The sequence below is a fragment of the Lathyrus oleraceus genome, chromosome 4, assembly GCF_024323335.1.
Source record: "Lathyrus oleraceus cultivar Zhongwan6 chromosome 4, CAAS_Psat_ZW6_1.0, whole genome shotgun sequence".
Lineage (NCBI taxonomy): Eukaryota > Viridiplantae > Streptophyta > Magnoliopsida > Fabales > Fabaceae > Lathyrus > Lathyrus oleraceus.
Genome location: NC_066582.1, coordinates 213,710,734 through 213,729,550, shown reverse-complemented (window position 1 = coordinate 213,729,550; position 18,817 = coordinate 213,710,734). Strand labels below are relative to the sequence as shown.

Below are 18,817 nucleotides of genomic sequence, written 5' to 3'. Positions count from 1 at the left end.
GCTGTCTTTGGATTCCCTGCTCCTAATTCGTTCGAAACACGAGTACTGCAAAACAAACAAACATTATCATCACATGGAGAGATCAACACAGAAAATCTTCGTGTAAAACTTCTTCACAGGTTGTACATCATCATATGATGACCTCTGTCCCTGAAAAATGTTCATCTATCATAGTTAAAACAGAGATACAGAACAGTAAAACCACATGCATATGAATTGCAGACCTCATAAACTTCATGTCATTTTCATGATGAAATCTATGTAATTATCATGAAACATATAAAGTGCCATTTTTTACATCACTGCATAAATCAGTTCTCGTGCCTATTTTGATGACAAAAATATTTTACTTTTTAATAGTAGAAAATAGAGTATATGTCTATTTAGAACTTCCAAACTTATATGCGAAATTACATTGGTTCCATTGTTCTGTTTATAAATCCAATAAGTTTGTGAAGAATATACAAGAGCAACATCAAATTGGTCCGTCAACGAGATATTTTGCGAACAAATTAGTCTTTAATTTTGACATCGAACTGTCATAGAAGTACAAAACTAGTGATAGTATTTAATATTTATCATTTTATAACGTGATATCTGGGGAGTTTGTTCAAGCCTTGGATGCAATACCTTAATAATATAGCAACAAACAGACAATTGTTTTTAGTATCAAAGACAAAATGAAAAATAAGGCTAGATGGATGACTAACCTTCTTTAGAACATAGACAAAATAGTGAAAGGTTTCACCAAAAGTAGTCCACTCAACAGACCAGGTGAAATCTGGTGCATTAAATATAGGGCGCCTGAAATGTGGCTGGCATGAATTTTGAAGCAGATTAGAATAAAGGCAGGACCCAACAAAAGACACAAGGACCAACAGTTCATTCTTCAAACCTGGCCAAAAGTTATTGAGATAAATATGCCATCTTCTTTCAAAACCCTGTGAACACCTTTCAATGTGGACATCACCTTGGACATCGTTTCCGGCTTTGGATTCCATGGGTCACCGCTATCCACGAACAATACATCCTTCAAAACCAAAGTTAACATATTCACATTTAACGCTCAAGCTTAGAAGATGTAGGAATCATAACAATTAGTTTAAAGTGTCGAGCTAAAATTTCGTTATAGGTGAAAGGAAAATCATCTAATTTACCATAGTTCCTTTCTCGATAACCAAATCAAAACATTCATCGTCAAAAGGTAGCTCTAGCATATCAGCTTGCATCACTTTTATGTCTAATAATCACAAATGCAAACACATGAAAAATCAAGAAATCCACACAAACAAATGAGCAAAATATAATCAAATCTTGAAAAAAGTTGATATTGACAGTAAGTCAACGAAAAAATCACATACAAAACAAGGTTGTGCAAAAAACTTAAATATACACTTTTCCAACCTTGCAAAGAAGATGACATTTTCATTTTCTATTTTTGGATTTAAGAATCTATGTATTAACGGTGAAGCTCGTATAGCCAACTATGATACTTTGCTATATAGCACATAGGAAGTACTTTCATAGACACAACATCAAACACTTTATTCACGCGTAAAACACTGGCATATAGACATAGGGAATAATTTGAGTAAATAGAAGTGATTGAATGTAATCTCATGTGTTGGTGTTCCGCACTCGAATATCGGGGCTAATAGAACTTTGTATAACCTGATATCCTCGGCACGCAACTGGGACCACAATAAGCAGCAAAGCTCTCCATCAGGAGAATGTGCCGCATGTCCCGGACTGAGTTTGAACCCAGCTCTCGTTAAACTATAAGAGATCTCTAACTATCTCACCCAAGTGCTCTCGGGTATCCAGTGAAGTAAATATAATATTGACAAAAAATGAATTTCAATAATGAGTCATTAATTTAAAGTTTCAACATTAACAACCAAACTAACATAAATACTAACAGCCCCACATTTAAGATTCACATCAAACACCAACCATTATATTATATTCCAAAACAAAATTCTCAACTCAGATCGAGTTCATATACCTAGCATTCAAACACGATCCATGCATAACATATCCTAACGCATTAGCATAACAATCAAATTAGCAACAACCTATATCAAATTTCACAGCCATTCAACCATCACTTCTTTTCCCATTGATCTACATAACCTACAGTCAGCTACGCATCAGTTAACCAAAATGTCGTGTTATACTTGTGCCATGCTGACAGTTCAATCCAACTAATTATCTAACTGTGTTTACTAATCCTAATAGTTCCATTTCAAAAAAACAACCAAGCATTTCATTCAACATACAATCAATGTAATTCCACTTGACAGCATAATGTAATAACTAACAATACGCTCATCTTCTATTTTTCTAACAGCCTGCGTAACTTATATTAGTAGTTGACACACATAGCCTACAAACTTAAATTCTGATTCACCCTAACAAATCTTAGCATAACTTTCATGCTAACATCAAATTCAATCCATATATAACAGTCCTTATTTCTAATTGTCAACATAACTCTAAGTTAACTTCAATTCTTCACTAACTTGACATCACTATTCCATTTCAACCTAACTGTTTTTCCACATCGATTTCATCTAACTACATTAAATTTAATTTCCTCAATCTAACAATCACTAACTGTCAGTTTCATAACTATTCTAACTACGCTAACCTAGTTCAATCTCTAACTGTCAACTAACATCACTTCAATTAATCAAGCTAATTGTTTTTGGTACTCTCTTAATTAATTCATTTCAATATTAAATACATTAATTTCTACTAACATAAAAAACTAATTTCACTTAACATTCGTTAACTTCAAATTCAAGCTCATAACACCTTTAATAAAATTTAACAGTGTTAACAAACTCATAACTACCTTCTTCATTGAATCCATTAACTTTAATAGTTCCCAAACTCTTAACTAACTTCCCTAAAAACCTACATGATTTAGTTGCTAACCCATCTATATATATTCTCATTCTCCCTCAATCATGAGGAATCAATCATTTTTCTGCACAAATCAAAACCACTCATTGAAAATTACTCTTAATTCGCTATGATTCTCACTCCATCTCTCTCTGCAAATCATCCTCACACTCTTATTTTCTGGCATAATTAACAATAATTCGAGCTTAAAAACCTACAAACTATTGTGATAGAAGAAGAAGAAGAAATCATCAATGGGAGGAAAGAGATAGAAGCATACCTCGGGATTTCTCTGCATTCTCCTCTTCAATATGCTCAACACTTTCCAGAGCAAGCCACTGCTCTGAAGGTAGGCTTTTCTTTTGTTTCTCTTGATTTCCTTTGAATCTTGTTACCATTTTGTAGTATGAATGCTAAGAAACAATAGCCCTAAGCTCTGGAACCTGGATTAGGCTTCGTCGGCGTTTAATTTGAATTTCCTCTTTTAGGATTCTCGGTTACTTTACTTCGATTGGAAATTTGGCTAGGAGTTGATGAAAGCTAGGTTGAGATTGTGAAAGAGAGAATCAATGCGGGTAGAATGGGGTAGAGGTGAAGGTGTTTTAACCTCCACCATCGCCAGCGGCGATTTTCGGCGCGGCGAGGTCCTGGTATCCGGTGGTGAGGCATACTAGAGATGTGAGGAATGAATCTGAAATGGATCCGTATGAACCCTTTCACCTCTCTTGGCTTCATGGCTTGGGCCTAAGGCCATTGTTGTCCCATTGCATTGCTGACTAATTAATTTATTTTAATTAGACCTTAGACAGCGCTTTTGTGGAAAGCGCTTTCTAAGGTATGCCTTAGACAGCGCTTTCCAAAAGCGCTTTCTAAACCCCCCTTAGACAGCACTTTTGGTTTTAATTTTTTTTTTAATTTAAAGACTTTAGACAGCGCTTTATCAAAAGCGCTGACTAAGGTCTATATTTAAAAGCGCTTTCTAAAAGCGCTGTCTAAGGGGGGGTCTTAGAAAGCGCTGTCTAAGACCCCCCTTAGACAGCGCTTTCATTATTTTTTTTGAACATTTTCCGTGTTTTATTTTAATTTTAACCTTAGACAGCGCTTTCTTTTAAAAGCGCTGTCTAAGATGCGCTGTTAAAAGTCATTTTTGGCGTAGTGAAGAGAGGAGCACAACACAACAACGTGCCTCCTTTCTTCTCGTGACGCTCATGAAGAAAGTAATATATGTCAGCTAGAAGGAAAGGTACCGGGTTACAAGAAAGGAAAATCTCCATAGCTATCGGATCCACAAAATTGTCAATGTTAGGCAAAAGCACAATCCCATGAATTAAAAGAACTAAAACGGAATTGAAAGCCTTCAAATTGTCTTCCTTCTCAAACTCCACTTCCAAGTCTTCTAGAAGTATGCTTGAGAAACCTTTGAAAGTTCTCTTGGTATCTTAATTATTCAACACCGCCTGAATGTCATCACTCAAAGCTAAAGTTATCTTCTTAGGAGTAACATCTTCATTAAGCTTGGGAAAAGGATTATGTTTCTTCAAGCTTCGACACAAAATCCTTTCAAATTCTTCCAATCTAACCATCGAACCGAAATAAAATCGATGAACACAACAAAATGACAACAAAAAGTTAACGAAACGAAAAGATACCAAGCCGAAAATAAAAAATCAGAGGCGTTGTTTGCTTTCGAAATGCAGTGAGGATGAGTTGAAGGAGGTTGTGTGGCTTGGTGTGAGTTGTAAAGTCGTAGTGAAGAAGAAGAGAGAGTTTCGAAATTGCTCATGGCGATGCAACCTTACTGAGTTACCGCATGTGTAGGTGGTGTCGTTGTCGGTTGTGAAACACAAAGGATGTGGTGGTTGCTTCTCCGTCACCGGAAAATGTGTGAGATTAAAGTTTTGTATTATAGTCGTGGTGGAGATTCTGATGTGGTGGTTGCGAGTCGTAAATTTAGCGGAGGGAGTTTCGTGATGGGTCGCGTGTGGTGGCTTGAAGTGAAAGGTTGAGAAGAGGGTGAGGAAATAGATGTTGGAATATGAGATGAAAGGAGCACGATTTTGGCCAGTGGGTGTTTGAGATTGACGATCAGGTTTACGGTGGAAGAGAGTGGAACACATAGAGGTTATGTTGGAGACAGTCGCGATGAAGTGAGATGAAAAACTCAAGGGGTTTCAGCGATGAAGTTAGAGGTATTTTGCGATGAAGAAGGAAAAACAAAAATGCTCTGAACTTTTTTGCTTTCTATTCCATCGAGAGAGAGCTTTTCTTTAGGAAAAGAGAAATGAAGTTCCTTTGGAATTTTGTATCTGAAATTAATTTCTCCAAAGAATCCCACGCATCTCCCATTTAATGGAAACCCTTTTTGAATAATTTACCCATCCCATGATACCAACTACCTCCAATTGAAAATATCCCATGTGAGGTGACACATGTCCCGCTTCCATTAGAGGATTGAGATATTTTTGTTATTTTCCTTATCAAAATTAATTATTACGTAAAAATTTAAAAAATAAATTAAAAGTAGATGACACAACTATAATTAAAACTATAAATGTGATTAATTCTAAATAATCATCCCAATTATTTCAAATTGAAAATAGAAATAAACAGATAAAAATGAATAAAAATTGGGCGCAAGAATACCCAGAAAATTAAAGTGACTGCACCACAATGATCAACGCGAAATAAACTTCTCAGAAACATACATGTTTTCATCGAATTTTGAAATAAAAAATGCTCGGTTAAAATGCTCAGGCGGATCAAAATGTGACAAAAAAAGTAGTCGAAAAATAAAATGGACACACTAGGTTAAACTACACGAAACATAGATTAATAAAACTGATGTATGCAAGCTCGATTTTGAAATTTTTCGCCCGCTGATTTAACACACATTTGAAAATTGATTCAAATGGTCTGTCTGTAGATCCAAAATTTGTTTTGACTGACATTCTAGGCATTGTGCGGCATGAAATGCATGCTATGATATGTAGAGATTCCAAAACTATGATGTAAGTATCGGTTTGGAGATTCATGGTATGATATACAGAGATGCAAAAGCTATGATGTATGTATCAATTTTGCGATTAAGGGTCAAAATTAGGGTGTGACAGCTGCCCCTATTTAAGTATTTTCAACTAGAGAATATGAAGGACATTCCTCATATGATCACAATGGGAGAGAGTTAAATACTAAGTAGACCCGAATTTTGATCATGAATGCATATGACATGATACGATATGATATGCATGTACGCACGATTCTCTTTTTATTTTATTTTGATTTGCTAGGGATAGGATGAACCCTAGCAGGATGTTTTATGATGGATGAATGATGAAAAACAAATTTGTGGGGAATGATGGAGACAAGGTATTGGTGGTCCACAGGAAACAAAAATGAGGGTAAAAACTCATGGGGGATAACAATCCTGCTGGAAAAAAGACACTGGAGAGTATTAAAAGTGAAAGTTAACAACGACACTCTAGAATACAAGAGAATTCCAAAGTTTTGGAGATTTCGGACAAGAAATGCATCCTACACAGTGATATGGAGTTTTCTCACAAGAAAAACTTCCAATAAAACAAAATGGCGATCCTTAACAAGGAAATACATCCAAAGAAAAACGGGTAGCTTTCTTACAATAAAATCATTTACACAAAAGAAATCTGGAGATTCTTCACAAAGAAATCGTCCAAGACAAAACTCGAGAGTTTTTTTGACAAGAATAACGTCCAACCAAAGACTTTAGAGATTCATAACAATAAAACCAATTGTCACAATGTTCTAGAGTTTTCTTAAAATAAAAATGTCAAAACAATAAAAGAAATCCCTAACAAGGAATTCGAGTCAGGACAAACTCGGGAGATTTCTTATAAGAAAGTCATCCACATAAAAAGAAACATGGAGATCCTTCTAAAATAAATCGTCCAAGACAAAACTCAGGAGTTTTCTAAAAACAAAGACATCCACGCAAAAGGTTATGACGATTCTTTACAAAGAAATTGATCAAAACAAAATGTCGGAGCCTTCTAATAAGAATGAAATCCACAATTCTAGGAATTCCTTAGAATGAAAAGTCGTAATGGCTTTCTAGGAAACATCGGGAAAAAAGGATATAAAACTCTTTGTAGGTGCCAACAAAAGTTGGACTTTGACCGTAAGCATTGGTTACAACCAGCTTTTGACAGATCGGTGCCAGTTACAATTGGACTTTTCAAAAATGGGGGCCAGTAAACTGGACTTTAAAGGTGCCAATGAGCATTGTACGTTTCAAACAATACCGGTGACAACCAGACTTGAGGTACCAATTACAATTGGATTTTGAAATAGAGTGTCAGTTATAACTGGACTTTAGGAATGATGCGAATAACAATTGAACTTGTAAACAACGCCAGTAAATACTAGACTTTAAAAGGTACCAATTACAATTGGATTTTAAATCAATGTGCGAGTTACAACTGGACCTAGAAGGTACTAGTGACAACTGGATTTTGAGGACACCAATAACAATTTGATGTTTGATAATGAAGGCCAATGACAATTGGACGATGTAGGGGATACCAGTAACAACTGGAATTTAAAATAGATGTTGGTGACAACCAGAAACTAAAGAGATACCAGTGATAACTCGATTTGGAAGACATACACTAGTAACAACCAAATTTTTCAAGTGATACCAGTGACGAATGGACTTGGGATACCAGTAACAATTGTATTTCAAGACAGAGTGTCAATAACAATTGGACTGTAAAAGGTGCCAATAACAATTGGACTTCGAGAGTAAACATGGTAACAACCAGGCTTGGAAAATGGTGTCAGTGACAACTGGACTTTGGATACCAATGACAATTGGACTTTGAGAACAGGGTACCTGTTACAACTGGAATTTAACAGATTCATATTGGTAACAACCAGACTTTGGTTACCAATATTGGAATTTAACAATAGGTTCCAGTGACAACTGGATTTTAAAATGTGCCAATAACAATTGGACTTTGAATACCAATAATAATTGGATTACAAACAAAGAGTGCTAATAACAATTGAACTTTGGAATGGCACTAGTGACAACTGGATTTTGAAAATGATGTTAGTGACAACTGGCCTTTAACGGACGCCAATAACAATTGGACTTTGAATCGACGCCAGTGACAATTGGAACTCAAGGATACCAATAACAATTGGATTTGAAGACAACTACTAGTAACAACTAGCCTTTAAACAAGATGTTAGTGACAATTGGACTTCGGGTAATACCAATAACAATTGGGTTTCAAGTAATACCAATGACAACTGGACTTTGGATATACCAATAACAATTGGATTTTCAAATAATGCTAGTGACAATTGGACTTTGCAAGGTGCCAGTAATAACTAGACTTGGGAGTCAAGGGATAACAATCAACAACGAGACCTGAGATTAATGCAAATGAGCATAAAGTACACCTTGGGCTATGCATGATTTGATTTTGCTTCTATGCATGATATATGAATGATCATGATATGCAAATGCTAACGTTATACAGACCGAGAGTTTATAGATGCTTTTAAGGAGGTTCTGAATCCTCAATACCGATAACTCAACCAAGTGATGGTGATAGATGCGTTCAAAGGAGGATCTATCAAGCTTGACAATCACAAATGTCCAAGGGGATCCTTCCGGAGGATGATAGATTGTGCTCCAGGGAGATTCCTATTGTGATCGTCCATGGGAGTCTTACAACCTTGGGACTTGCAGGGAAAACGAAATATTTCCTTTCAATATTCTCACATGTCAAAGAAAAATTATGTTTTTCAATATGCTGAAGATTCTTTTTAAGTTCGAAATTTTCATTATTAACAAATAAATGAAATTTTTTTATAACAAACAAAATTAGAGAAAAACAACAAATGATAGTAATTGATATGTAAACTTATATTTATTCAAGAATGGTAGCACACAAATGGTGTAACTCCCTTGAATGTTACAAATTGAAAATGGCCACGGGAAAAGGTTTACATTGAATCATAATGACCACTACTATCCCTAATAACCATGACTCAACAAAACCTTGTTTCTGAAGGGAGCAACTAGATATATCTTTCGCCTTTGGATCTTCTTTGTTGATCAGTCTTGTTTGATGCAGTCTTTACCTTTTGTCCCTAACTTTTGTCTGGACTGCCCTTGCAAGTTTTCAATCCACCGGGATGCTCTTTTTTGCCTAAGTTTCCTTTTCAGGTTTTCAACTTAGCGAGCTATCATTTTTAATATCCCGAACTTTTGCCTGGACCGCTCTTTCGGGTTTTCAGTCCACCGGGATACCCATTTTTGCCTAAGTCGTCTTTTTAGGTTTTCGACTTAGTGGACTTTTGTTAGGCATAACATCTTTTGACTACATCAGAGTTCATAGGGTGGGTGAGCTCTTCGCCATCCATAGTTGTGAGAAACATAACACCTCCAAAGAATGCTTTCTTTACAACATATGAGCCTTCATAATTTGGAGTCCACTTCTCACGTGGATCCTTGTGTACATGAAAGATCTTCTTGAGCACAAGATCCCCCTCCTTGAACTCTCGAGGAAGAACCTTCTTGTCAAATGCTCTCTTGTGTCGTTGTTGGTACAATTGTCCATGGCACAGAGCGGTCATACGCTTCTCATTAATGAGGTTGAGTTGATCATAATTGTTCTAGATCCATTCAACTTCTTCTAGCTTGGTCTCCACCAAGATTCTCATTGAGGATATCTCTACTTCGATTGAGAGAACTGCTTCCATCCCATATACTAAGGAGAATGGGGTTTCCCCTGTTGAAGTGCGGATTGAGGTCTGGTATCCATGCAATGCAAAGGGTAGCATTTCATGTCAGTCCTTGTAGGTTTTCACCATCTTTTGCATGATCTTCTTGATGTTTTTGTTGGCAGTTTCAACAACGCCATTCATCTTCAAACGATATGGAGATGAATTATGGTGGTCAATCTTGAAGCTCTCGCATAATTATGTCATTGTCTTATTTTTCAGGTTTGAACCATTATCGGTGATGATCTTGCTTGGAATTCCATAAAGATAGATAATCTCCTTATTGAGAAAGCGGGCGACCGTTTGTCCTGTTACATTGGTGTAGGAAGCAACCTCTACTCATTTGGTACAATAATCAATGACGACCAGGACAAAGTGATGACTGTTGGAAGCTTTAGACTTTATGGCGTCAATCATGTCGATGCCCCACATTGAGAAAGACCGAGGTGATGTCAAAATATTTAGCAGTGTTGGCGACATATGTACTTTGTCAACATAAATTTGACATTTATGACACTTCCTAGCATCATTGAAAGAATCAGACTCCATGGTAAACCAATAATAATCCGCTCTCAAGATCTTCTTATACAAAAATAAGTTTTTTAGTTTATTACAAATCATAGCTTTTAAATTGAATCTAATCTAATGATTAATTAAGTAAAAATACTAACTAACTATTTTATCAAATTCAATTTAAAGTCTATGATTTGTAGTAAGGTAAAAATACTTACTCTTACTTTTGAGTAAGTTGATCCCCAACATATATATATATATATATATATATATATATATATATATATATATATATATATATATATATATATATATATATATATATATATATATATATTATATATATATATATATATATATATATATATATATATATATATATATAAAAGTCCGATAACTCTTTAACGCATATCTATATAACAAAATTCACCGTTGGATTGAAAAATATTAGCATATAGATAATCTCTATAAAATTCAATATCAATAGAAATTCATTCGATATGTTAAAGAGAATGATCAAAATTAACGGTTTTGTTAAAGTTTTGTAAGTCGTTAATTTTTATGCATCTCGTTGACATACCAAATGATTTTTGATTGATGTTAAATTTTATAGAGATGATCTAATAATAACTTTCAATCCAATGGTGAATTTTGATATACGGATGCGTAGTGAAGAGTTATTGAATGTGTCATGTTATTATGTTTGACATTTTAGTTTAATTTCCATATTTGATAATTTAAATTGTTATTTAATAAATTATTAATTAAAAATATTAGAAAGCATTCAGGGCCTAAAACCCATATTTGTTACAGCATATGTTCAATTCTCTTAGACCCACTTTTATCTCAACAAACTTATGCAATATTCTCCACATGTTTAACCCTATAAATCTTTATATTATATCATGAGAAAACAATGTGGGACTAATGTATATATGTCATCTTTTCCTCTGCTCCTACATTTATTATATCTCCTTCACACGAGCAATACACAACTGCTCTACCACCTTATCCTTCACCACCCCACATGTATGGAAACAGAAGTCCATCCTATCCTATACTTATTAAGCAGAGCCAACACCAACTATTTAGCTTCTTATCCAACCTCGCTCATGAACTATCCCAACTATTATAGCTTCTTGGCAGCTGTTTACTTTGTTATAAACTCTACGAAGGACAATGCTTAGAATTGACATTAATTTCATAGGAACCAATTTGAGGTGGACATAGATACTAAGGAGTAGTTTTAACTAGAATCAATTTTAAGATTCATAACAAAGATCCAAACATCATCCTGACCAACTTAATCAAGGTTGACCATGACCTAAAGAGACATTAGTATTAAGTGCAACAATTAACAAATATTTGATGAGTTCTGCATTGAAGCACTATTAAAACAACAACTTGGTGAGTAATACATTGGACCACAAAATACTTTTCAAAATTTTAATTAATTAGTATTTAAAAAAACTTAATTAAAATTATTAATTAATTAAATAAAAGAATATTAAATAATAAATTATCCTAATCATTTTTAAAAAGCATCACAAAATAAATTAACGTCCAAATTACTGCACGTAATTAATTAGGAAATTTAGTTTTCCTCGTCGATATACAATTCAACGGTCTGTATTGTGAGATACCATAGCACGTTTATGCATGAATACGCCACCATCCTCAATTCAACTCTTATCTTGGTGCGCACCATCACCAGATAATAAACAAGTAAATTGGATAATGCAACACAACCATCACAATCTCCTTTCATTAATCACTTCTTAAACTCGTTATATCAAAACCCTAGCTCGCATTCGCCACTCTTCGAACCTGCCTCCGCCGTGCCTTCCGTCGTGCCTTGGTCACGCCTGAACAGGTAACTTACCTCACATTCATTTTCATTGCTGTTGTTGTTGAAATTTTTCGTTTCCCCTTTATGCTGTGAAGCATGTGATATTTTGGGAGTTGGTGGATATGAATCCTGTAATTGTAATTGCCTCCTTTTGAATTTTGAATTGGAGTTTTTTTTTTGTTGTTGTTTGTATTCGTATGAGAATTTTTATAGATGTGGAATTTGGTGCTGGAATTACTAGTAATTGACTTCAACGTGTGATGGATCCTCTTTGAGTATACACCAACTGCTAGTAACATAGATAACCTGATAGGACACATAGGTGCAGGACACCACTTTCACATACGCCGGACTCATTCGATGAAACAAGCAGTTAGCCAGCTGATAGATCACGGTGGAGCGAAGATAATTGTCGGACTTTGATATGTATATTATATTTAGTGATTAGTAAGTGGTGGTTATGCTAGTTTATATGATATGAACTATGCATCTTCTGATTAGAACACCTACAATATCCCTCAGCTGACCAACTGAGTTGGCTACTGTGGACCTCATATTTGAGATATACTCAAGGGGAGCAGACTCTGGTGCACCAGTGCCACTCAAATCAACTAACTGCATTAGAGTCATCAGCCAATCAAAAGTGAGGAAAGCAGTATTAACCTCATAGTTTTTGGCCTTTATCATATACATCGGATTATTGATACAATATTGCCTTGTCAATTGTCATTCTCTCAATCTCTCCTCTCTACCGACCAAAAGGTTGTGTTTGTACAGAACGCTTTGTGACCCCGAAACAAATGCCATGGAGCAATCTGTGGCTATAATATGGAAATGACTATCAGGGCCACTGCTCTAATTTGAGTTGAGCTAGAATTTCCTGTAACTGTTCCTACTAATGATTTCAACCTGTAGGGTGGTTTGCACGTGATGTCACCTTTGAAACTATACTCCTCGATTAGGCTGTAGTACAAAACTCAATTAGGCTAATTGAAGCAGTGTACCTGCTGTCGGAAACAGATCACTCTAGTTTATTGCAATTAATTAAAATTTAAAATGTGAGATAAGCTAGATTGATGAGGTAGGTGCATCATACATGTGAGCTGTTTTTGGAATAAGTGATGTGGATCCTTTTAGTTGGCTAAGATCAAAATGGAGATGCCTAATGATATGTAGCTTTGGTCCTTCGACCTTTATTTAATGTGTTATTCGTTATCTGTAAGAAATTGTGCTAGGAGATGTCTACAAGCAGTCTGTGTGATTTAGAACTCATTATAAAAGATACAGCCTCAATATTCATCCTGAGATTTGCAGCTAATGATTTTCTAGGTTACTTATTAGTTTTTTACTTCTACTACCATTTTTTGCATTGGATTTGGACCTAAAAGGAGAGTCATAAAAGAGGTGTAGTGCTGTATTTTCATCATCATAAGCAACCTGTTTCTTTCTCTTTTTTGGCAAAACTTTTTTTTTTCTGTTCATCGTTTTTGAAAATGCTATTGCCCATTTGCCTATTATTTGATTTTCTCTTTTCTTTAGGTAGAGTTTACATGTCTTTTATCTTTGGTTTTCCTTCTATTTTATTAAACTTGAATAGTTCAGTAAAAATTGATATCATGACACTTGGAGCATGTTTAATGGTTGATACATATGACTAAAAATATGTATATCAAGCCTTGTAAATGGATATTTCGTATTACCACCGAACCTTGCCATGCTTTTGATTTGATTGTTTAGTCATCTTACCGGCCTTGTTTATTTGAGCTTTGCACCCTACATAAATCACCAACCAACTATGTAATGGATATTAATTATAATGTTATACAGTTATTCAAAACGGTTCAATTTGATGAAACTAAATCCTGGTCTTGTTGGAAAAGCAAAGAGAATTTGTGAACTAGCAAGCAGATAGATGAGTCTGAGTGTGAATGTGAACTAGTTTTGTGTGAAACTTTTGAGCTCGTTGATTGTGCCGTGCTTATCTTGTACTTGCATGTTTGCTTTACTTCACCAACATTGGCATCTATCTCCTCTTGTACTGATTGGTTTGATTTGGTTTGTTGTTCATTTGAGAATATCCCAGATACAATAAGAGTGTAATGTTTATATATCAACGCCATTTGATTATTGTTTATTTATTCATATTATCTTGTTTAGATTCTTTTTTATTTGGTTTATGCATTATAGACTTGCATAGGTACAATTGATGGTGAGCATTTAACTCATGTGCATGGGTTCCTGGTGAGAAACTAATTTTGTTCTTTTTAGCCTTCAACTAACCGCTGTCTTTATTCATACATTTAGATTCTTTCAAGTTCAAACTATATGCTGCAATTATCACTCCACATGACAGCAACAGCCATTCTTTGCTATAATCCATCTAACAATTTTTTGAGGACAAATCAGCCTAAACAAAGATACTTGAAAAATAATTCATTTTCTCACAGTTTGTCTGCTTCAAGATCATTCACTTGTGGGCTGGCTCCTTTCAAACTCTTGGTGAAAAGTCCGATGGGTGAATCGGTAAGAACTGCTTACAGAGATGGAAAGAGTGATGAACATATTGAAGTGCTTGAACAAGAAGCTTTTGTGGATAGGTCATCCGAGGTTCAGCCTAAGCTTTTGTTCCCAGAGGTGGAATCAACTCTTAACCGACTGGTTGGTAATCCATGACCTTCCCAAATTGCCACTCCTTGTTAGTTTCTACTGGCCTAGATTGTTTTTTCTGCTCATTTTTTGTTTTGTACGATATGAGTCTCTAGGATAGGACTTCGATATGTGATTTTATTGAAGAAATAGACCGGAAACTTTTTCTCTATTAAGAATCCAGATATTCATCAATATTCATTGATGATATACTTATTGCAAATGAAAGGAAACAAGAGGATTTAAAAACTTGGTTAGCAACAATCATCCGGTATCTATTCTTAATAGCTTAAGGACTTATTACTACCATAAAGTATCCAAACTGATTGAACAACCAGAGTACATGACTAGGATAACAAACTTTGCTATTTACCAAGCCTATATATCCTAGTATACATATCTAAAGCCAACACTAGTGCTTATGGATTTTGGAAGTAGCCTTTTTACCACTTCATATTTAGCTAACTGTGAAGTTATAGAAAATGAGCATACTTTCGCCATAGTCATTGACTGCATGCTGAATATCAGTATGGGCTTTCAGATATCCTACTGAGTTTCCAGCTACTGATTTGTAGGAATCATGGTGCACTAAGATTGTTGCTAATGTTCAGGGTGTGGTAAGACCTCATTTCCTTCATGGAGCCGTTTTAAACAACAAATAATGTTTATGAGAATGAGATCATTGCCTCCATGAGCATTCTGTTTGCTTCAAAGTGCTGTCATTTAGTGAAGAAATATACAACAAAGAAAATCATCCACAACAAAACTCTACTTTGTCATAAGATAAACCATTTGGAACTAAAAAAAGTGTTCAATTTTCTTAAGTGGCATTTAAGTTACTTTTTTTTTTCATCGTCAGTTTAGTACGTTTTAACTAATAATAATTACAAAAATATCACCATCAATTTCAAAAGGAACTGATTCAAACATGATTTTCTTTTACCATTTTCTCCACTACTTGAAATAAGAATCAATGGGAAGATAAGTTAATATTTTGTAATTATAAAGGAAAACATATGAATTAAAAATGGACAAACCATATATTGCCCATGTTAAAATTGAAACTGCAACAAAATATTTCAATGCCCGTCTTAAGGAGCCGCCAGTGTATATTATATTAGGTGAACATTAAACTGTTATTTTCTTTTCATTAACTAATGTTGCTGTTGTTTACAGAGCAAGTGGATAGTTTCTGCCCTCTTTGGCATTTTTGTTATTTGGAGGCATGATGCAGAAGCCCTGTGGTTTGCAGGGGGATCTGTTGTAAATGCAATGCTTTCTGTTTTACTCAAACAAATATTGAATCAGAAACGACCTTCAACCCTGAAATCTGACCCTGGGATGCCATCTTCACATTCTCAAGCCATCTTCTTTGCTGTCATGTTTACTATCTTGTCAAGTAATTTCTCCCACCTTTTATTTCCATTCAAATGATCGGTTACAAAGACAAACTGCCCCTGATCTGTGATAAGTTCATGTTTGTCCAAATGTACTCTATCTGTATCTCCTAGGATATGTTTGGAAGTTGAGAGCTTTGGAGGGCCAAGTGTATATTTTGAAATTTATGAGATTTTAAAATTTTATGAACTCATAGATCTGGTGAAAGGAGCTGATATTGGTTTGTTGTTTGTAATTGTAAATTATGTGAAGTGATTCTCAAGCACTTTTTAATATGTTCAATCTTATATTGTTAACTGTTGAAGTGGATAGTTGAACATCATAGAACTGATTGACTCCATTTGTATGATTCTTTGATGGTTATGCAGGTATTGAATCGTTTAGAATCAACGCATTCACCATTATTAGCAGTGGCCTGGTTTTGGCACTTGGTTCTTATTTGGTGAGCATATGGTTTTTCCAATTTAGCTGTATGGCATATCCTTTATCATCGTTTCATTGGCATGGTACCTTACTTTCTGTTTTTCTGTGTGATCCATGACATTGGTTCCTTTAACTTTCCATTATGGCTACGATCTTAATATTAGTTGCATCAAGTTTACATAACTTAGATCTCATACATGCCGGAATATAAAGCTCCCTCTTCTCATGCTTATTCTATGTTTGCAGTCATACCTGCGAGTCTCACAAAAGCTCCATACAGTGAGCCAAGTGGTTGTTGGAGCTGCTGTTGGGTCCATTTTCTCCATCTCATGGTATTGGTTATGGAATACTTTTGTGCTAGATGCGTTTGCATCCTCTTTATGGGTCAGAATCATTGTTATTGTAGGGTCTGCAGGATTTTGCTTAGGTTTTCTTTTACATGTGGTTCGACATTGGTTTAAAGACAATGAAATTTGATCAAAATGTGCTATAACACCAATATTGTACCATGTTGTAAATGTAAGGACTGATGCATTTTATTATGGATCATTGTAAAGTTGAAATTTGACAATATATTGTAATCAATTTTTTATTATTATCAAATTAATCCTTAACCACCGCTATGCCTATTCCACACATTACTTCCTCTTTTCAGCAATGTTGACAAGCTGAAGCATTCTCCAAAGTGGTCCACCTCCTCCCTCGGACCTTAAGTCGGGAGTGGATTAGAACTAGGGATAGGAATATGTCAGATCGGTCTACAGTGAACTATAGTCTAGTATATTTAAGGTCAGGTCAGACCTATTTAATAAAAAAGTCAGACTTAGATTTTTTTTTAAAAGCCTATTTAATTAAATAGGTCAGATTTAGGCTATTAAAAAAGGGACAAACAACTTGAATCTTTTGTTAGGAAACCAAAGAGCGTCTTACAATAAGGCTGGTCTTGGTTATGAACCTAAGAACAATAGTAAAAGCCTTAGCAATATTTTCAATTTTCAACCAACGTCTAAATTCAAAATCCTAAAATGTAATTACTGTAATAAAGATGGTCATATTGCCATTGTCGCATCTCAAAAAAACACGATCCTTCGCGAGGCGCTCACACGCTCGCGTAAAAGATGTTTGAACAGAGTCGCCACCAAACTTTATTTATTCTCAAAGAAGGAAAGGAAAAATATCAATAAAACCCATAAGAAAAAGAAAATGGTTGTCGCAACCAAATTCGGGTCCGGAAGTCGATTATACAAGGAGAAAATATTAGCATCCCCCATACTCGTTGTAATCAACGGGAACCTTAGTTAGATTTTCGATAGAGTGTTAACTTATATTAATTTTTTTCTTCTACTTAATGAGTGAGAAAAAGAAAGAAAGGAAAATATTTTTTATTAAAGGAGTGTTTTTTAACATTAATGTGCTTGACAAGATTTCTCAATCCTGCTCTTACGTATCTCCAGGTGCTATGGAGAATTAAAGGCTATATAGTTCTACTCTGAAAGAATTATTGGGTGTATTGTTTTTAAGGAGTGATCATTTAGACATATCGAGTGATTAAACATTTATTTGTTGCTCGTTCTTGGAGGCGGAAGTTTTTGTTTGTTTCACGTTGGATATGGATAAAGTATACTTGTTTCTGAAAATGTTTTCGGGGTCGCACAAGAGCAAAAAAAAGTTTGATTTGTTGAGTGTTTTGTTGGATGACGATAACTCAAATGACCGAGTAAGGCTACTCATATCAAAGTAATCGAGAAGAGGAATAGAAGATTCTAGACCATATCCCTTTTCATCCTTAATTTCAAAAGATTTTAGATAAGCTTAATGTATCTTGGACGAACGATAAATACTCGAATGACAGATTAAGGTTACTCATTTCCAAGTACTCGAGGAAGTGAATGGAAGACTGTAGACCACCTCCTTTTTCGTCCAGGTTTATTACGAAAATGATTTTGACTTACGTTTTGATTATGAAAGCGATTTGAAGTGAGTCGGATTATAAATTTTTAATAGATGATAATTACTCGAATGGCCGAGTAAGACAACTCGTATCCAAATAGTCGAGGAGAGGAATCGAAGGCTCTAGACCATCATCCTTTTCACCTTTTTCAAAATGGTGTTTAAGTAATTTGGATTTGATTAGGGAAAAGACACTCGATGTTTGATCGAGATTTTCTATTATTTGCGTTTGAGATGAAATGAAATGGAATGAGTTGAGGTATTGAAAATGATGGAGAAGTGGATAGTGGAAATGATTCTGATTTGTGAAATTTGCTCGACGTTGGATCGAGTATTTGTTTTTTTTTGTTTTTTTTGAAA

General features: G+C 34.9%; 2 protein-coding genes across 4 annotated transcripts in view; one reads left to right on the top strand and one right to left on the bottom strand.

Moving 5' to 3' along the window:
• Window positions 1-578: 578 nt before the first annotated feature.
• On the bottom strand, window positions 579-1,315 carry LOC127136729 (uncharacterized). The gene is made up of 3 exons (XM_051063255.1): window positions 1,158-1,315; window positions 896-1,030; window positions 579-815 (listed from the first exon to the last, which is right to left on the bottom strand). The coding sequence occupies exons 1-3, from the start codon at window positions 1,227-1,229 to the stop codon at window positions 579-581; spliced, it is 444 nt and encodes a 147-aa protein (XP_050919212.1). The 5' UTR covers window positions 1,230-1,315.
• A 10,467-nt stretch (window positions 1,316-11,782) lies between these two features.
• LOC127074599 (lipid phosphate phosphatase epsilon 1, chloroplastic) overlaps window positions 11,783-18,817 on the top strand; it is a 32,108-nt gene continuing 25,073 nt past the window's right edge. Inside the window, exons 1-5 of one of the 3 annotated variants that reach the window (XM_051015925.1) lie at window positions 11,783-12,064; window positions 14,345-14,698; window positions 15,863-16,085; window positions 16,453-16,526; window positions 16,754-17,124. In XM_051015925.1, the coding sequence (XP_050871882.1) occupies window positions 14,366-14,698; window positions 15,863-16,085; window positions 16,453-16,526; window positions 16,754-16,984 (861 nt within the window). In that variant the 5' untranslated portion in view covers window positions 11,783-12,064; window positions 14,345-14,365 and the 3' untranslated portion in view covers window positions 16,985-17,124. Of the gene's footprint in view, window positions 12,065-14,344; window positions 14,699-15,862; window positions 16,086-16,452; window positions 16,527-16,753; window positions 17,125-18,817 lie in introns of those variants that run through there. The other 2 variants (XM_051015927.1, XM_051015926.1) reach the window with 2 other exon arrangements.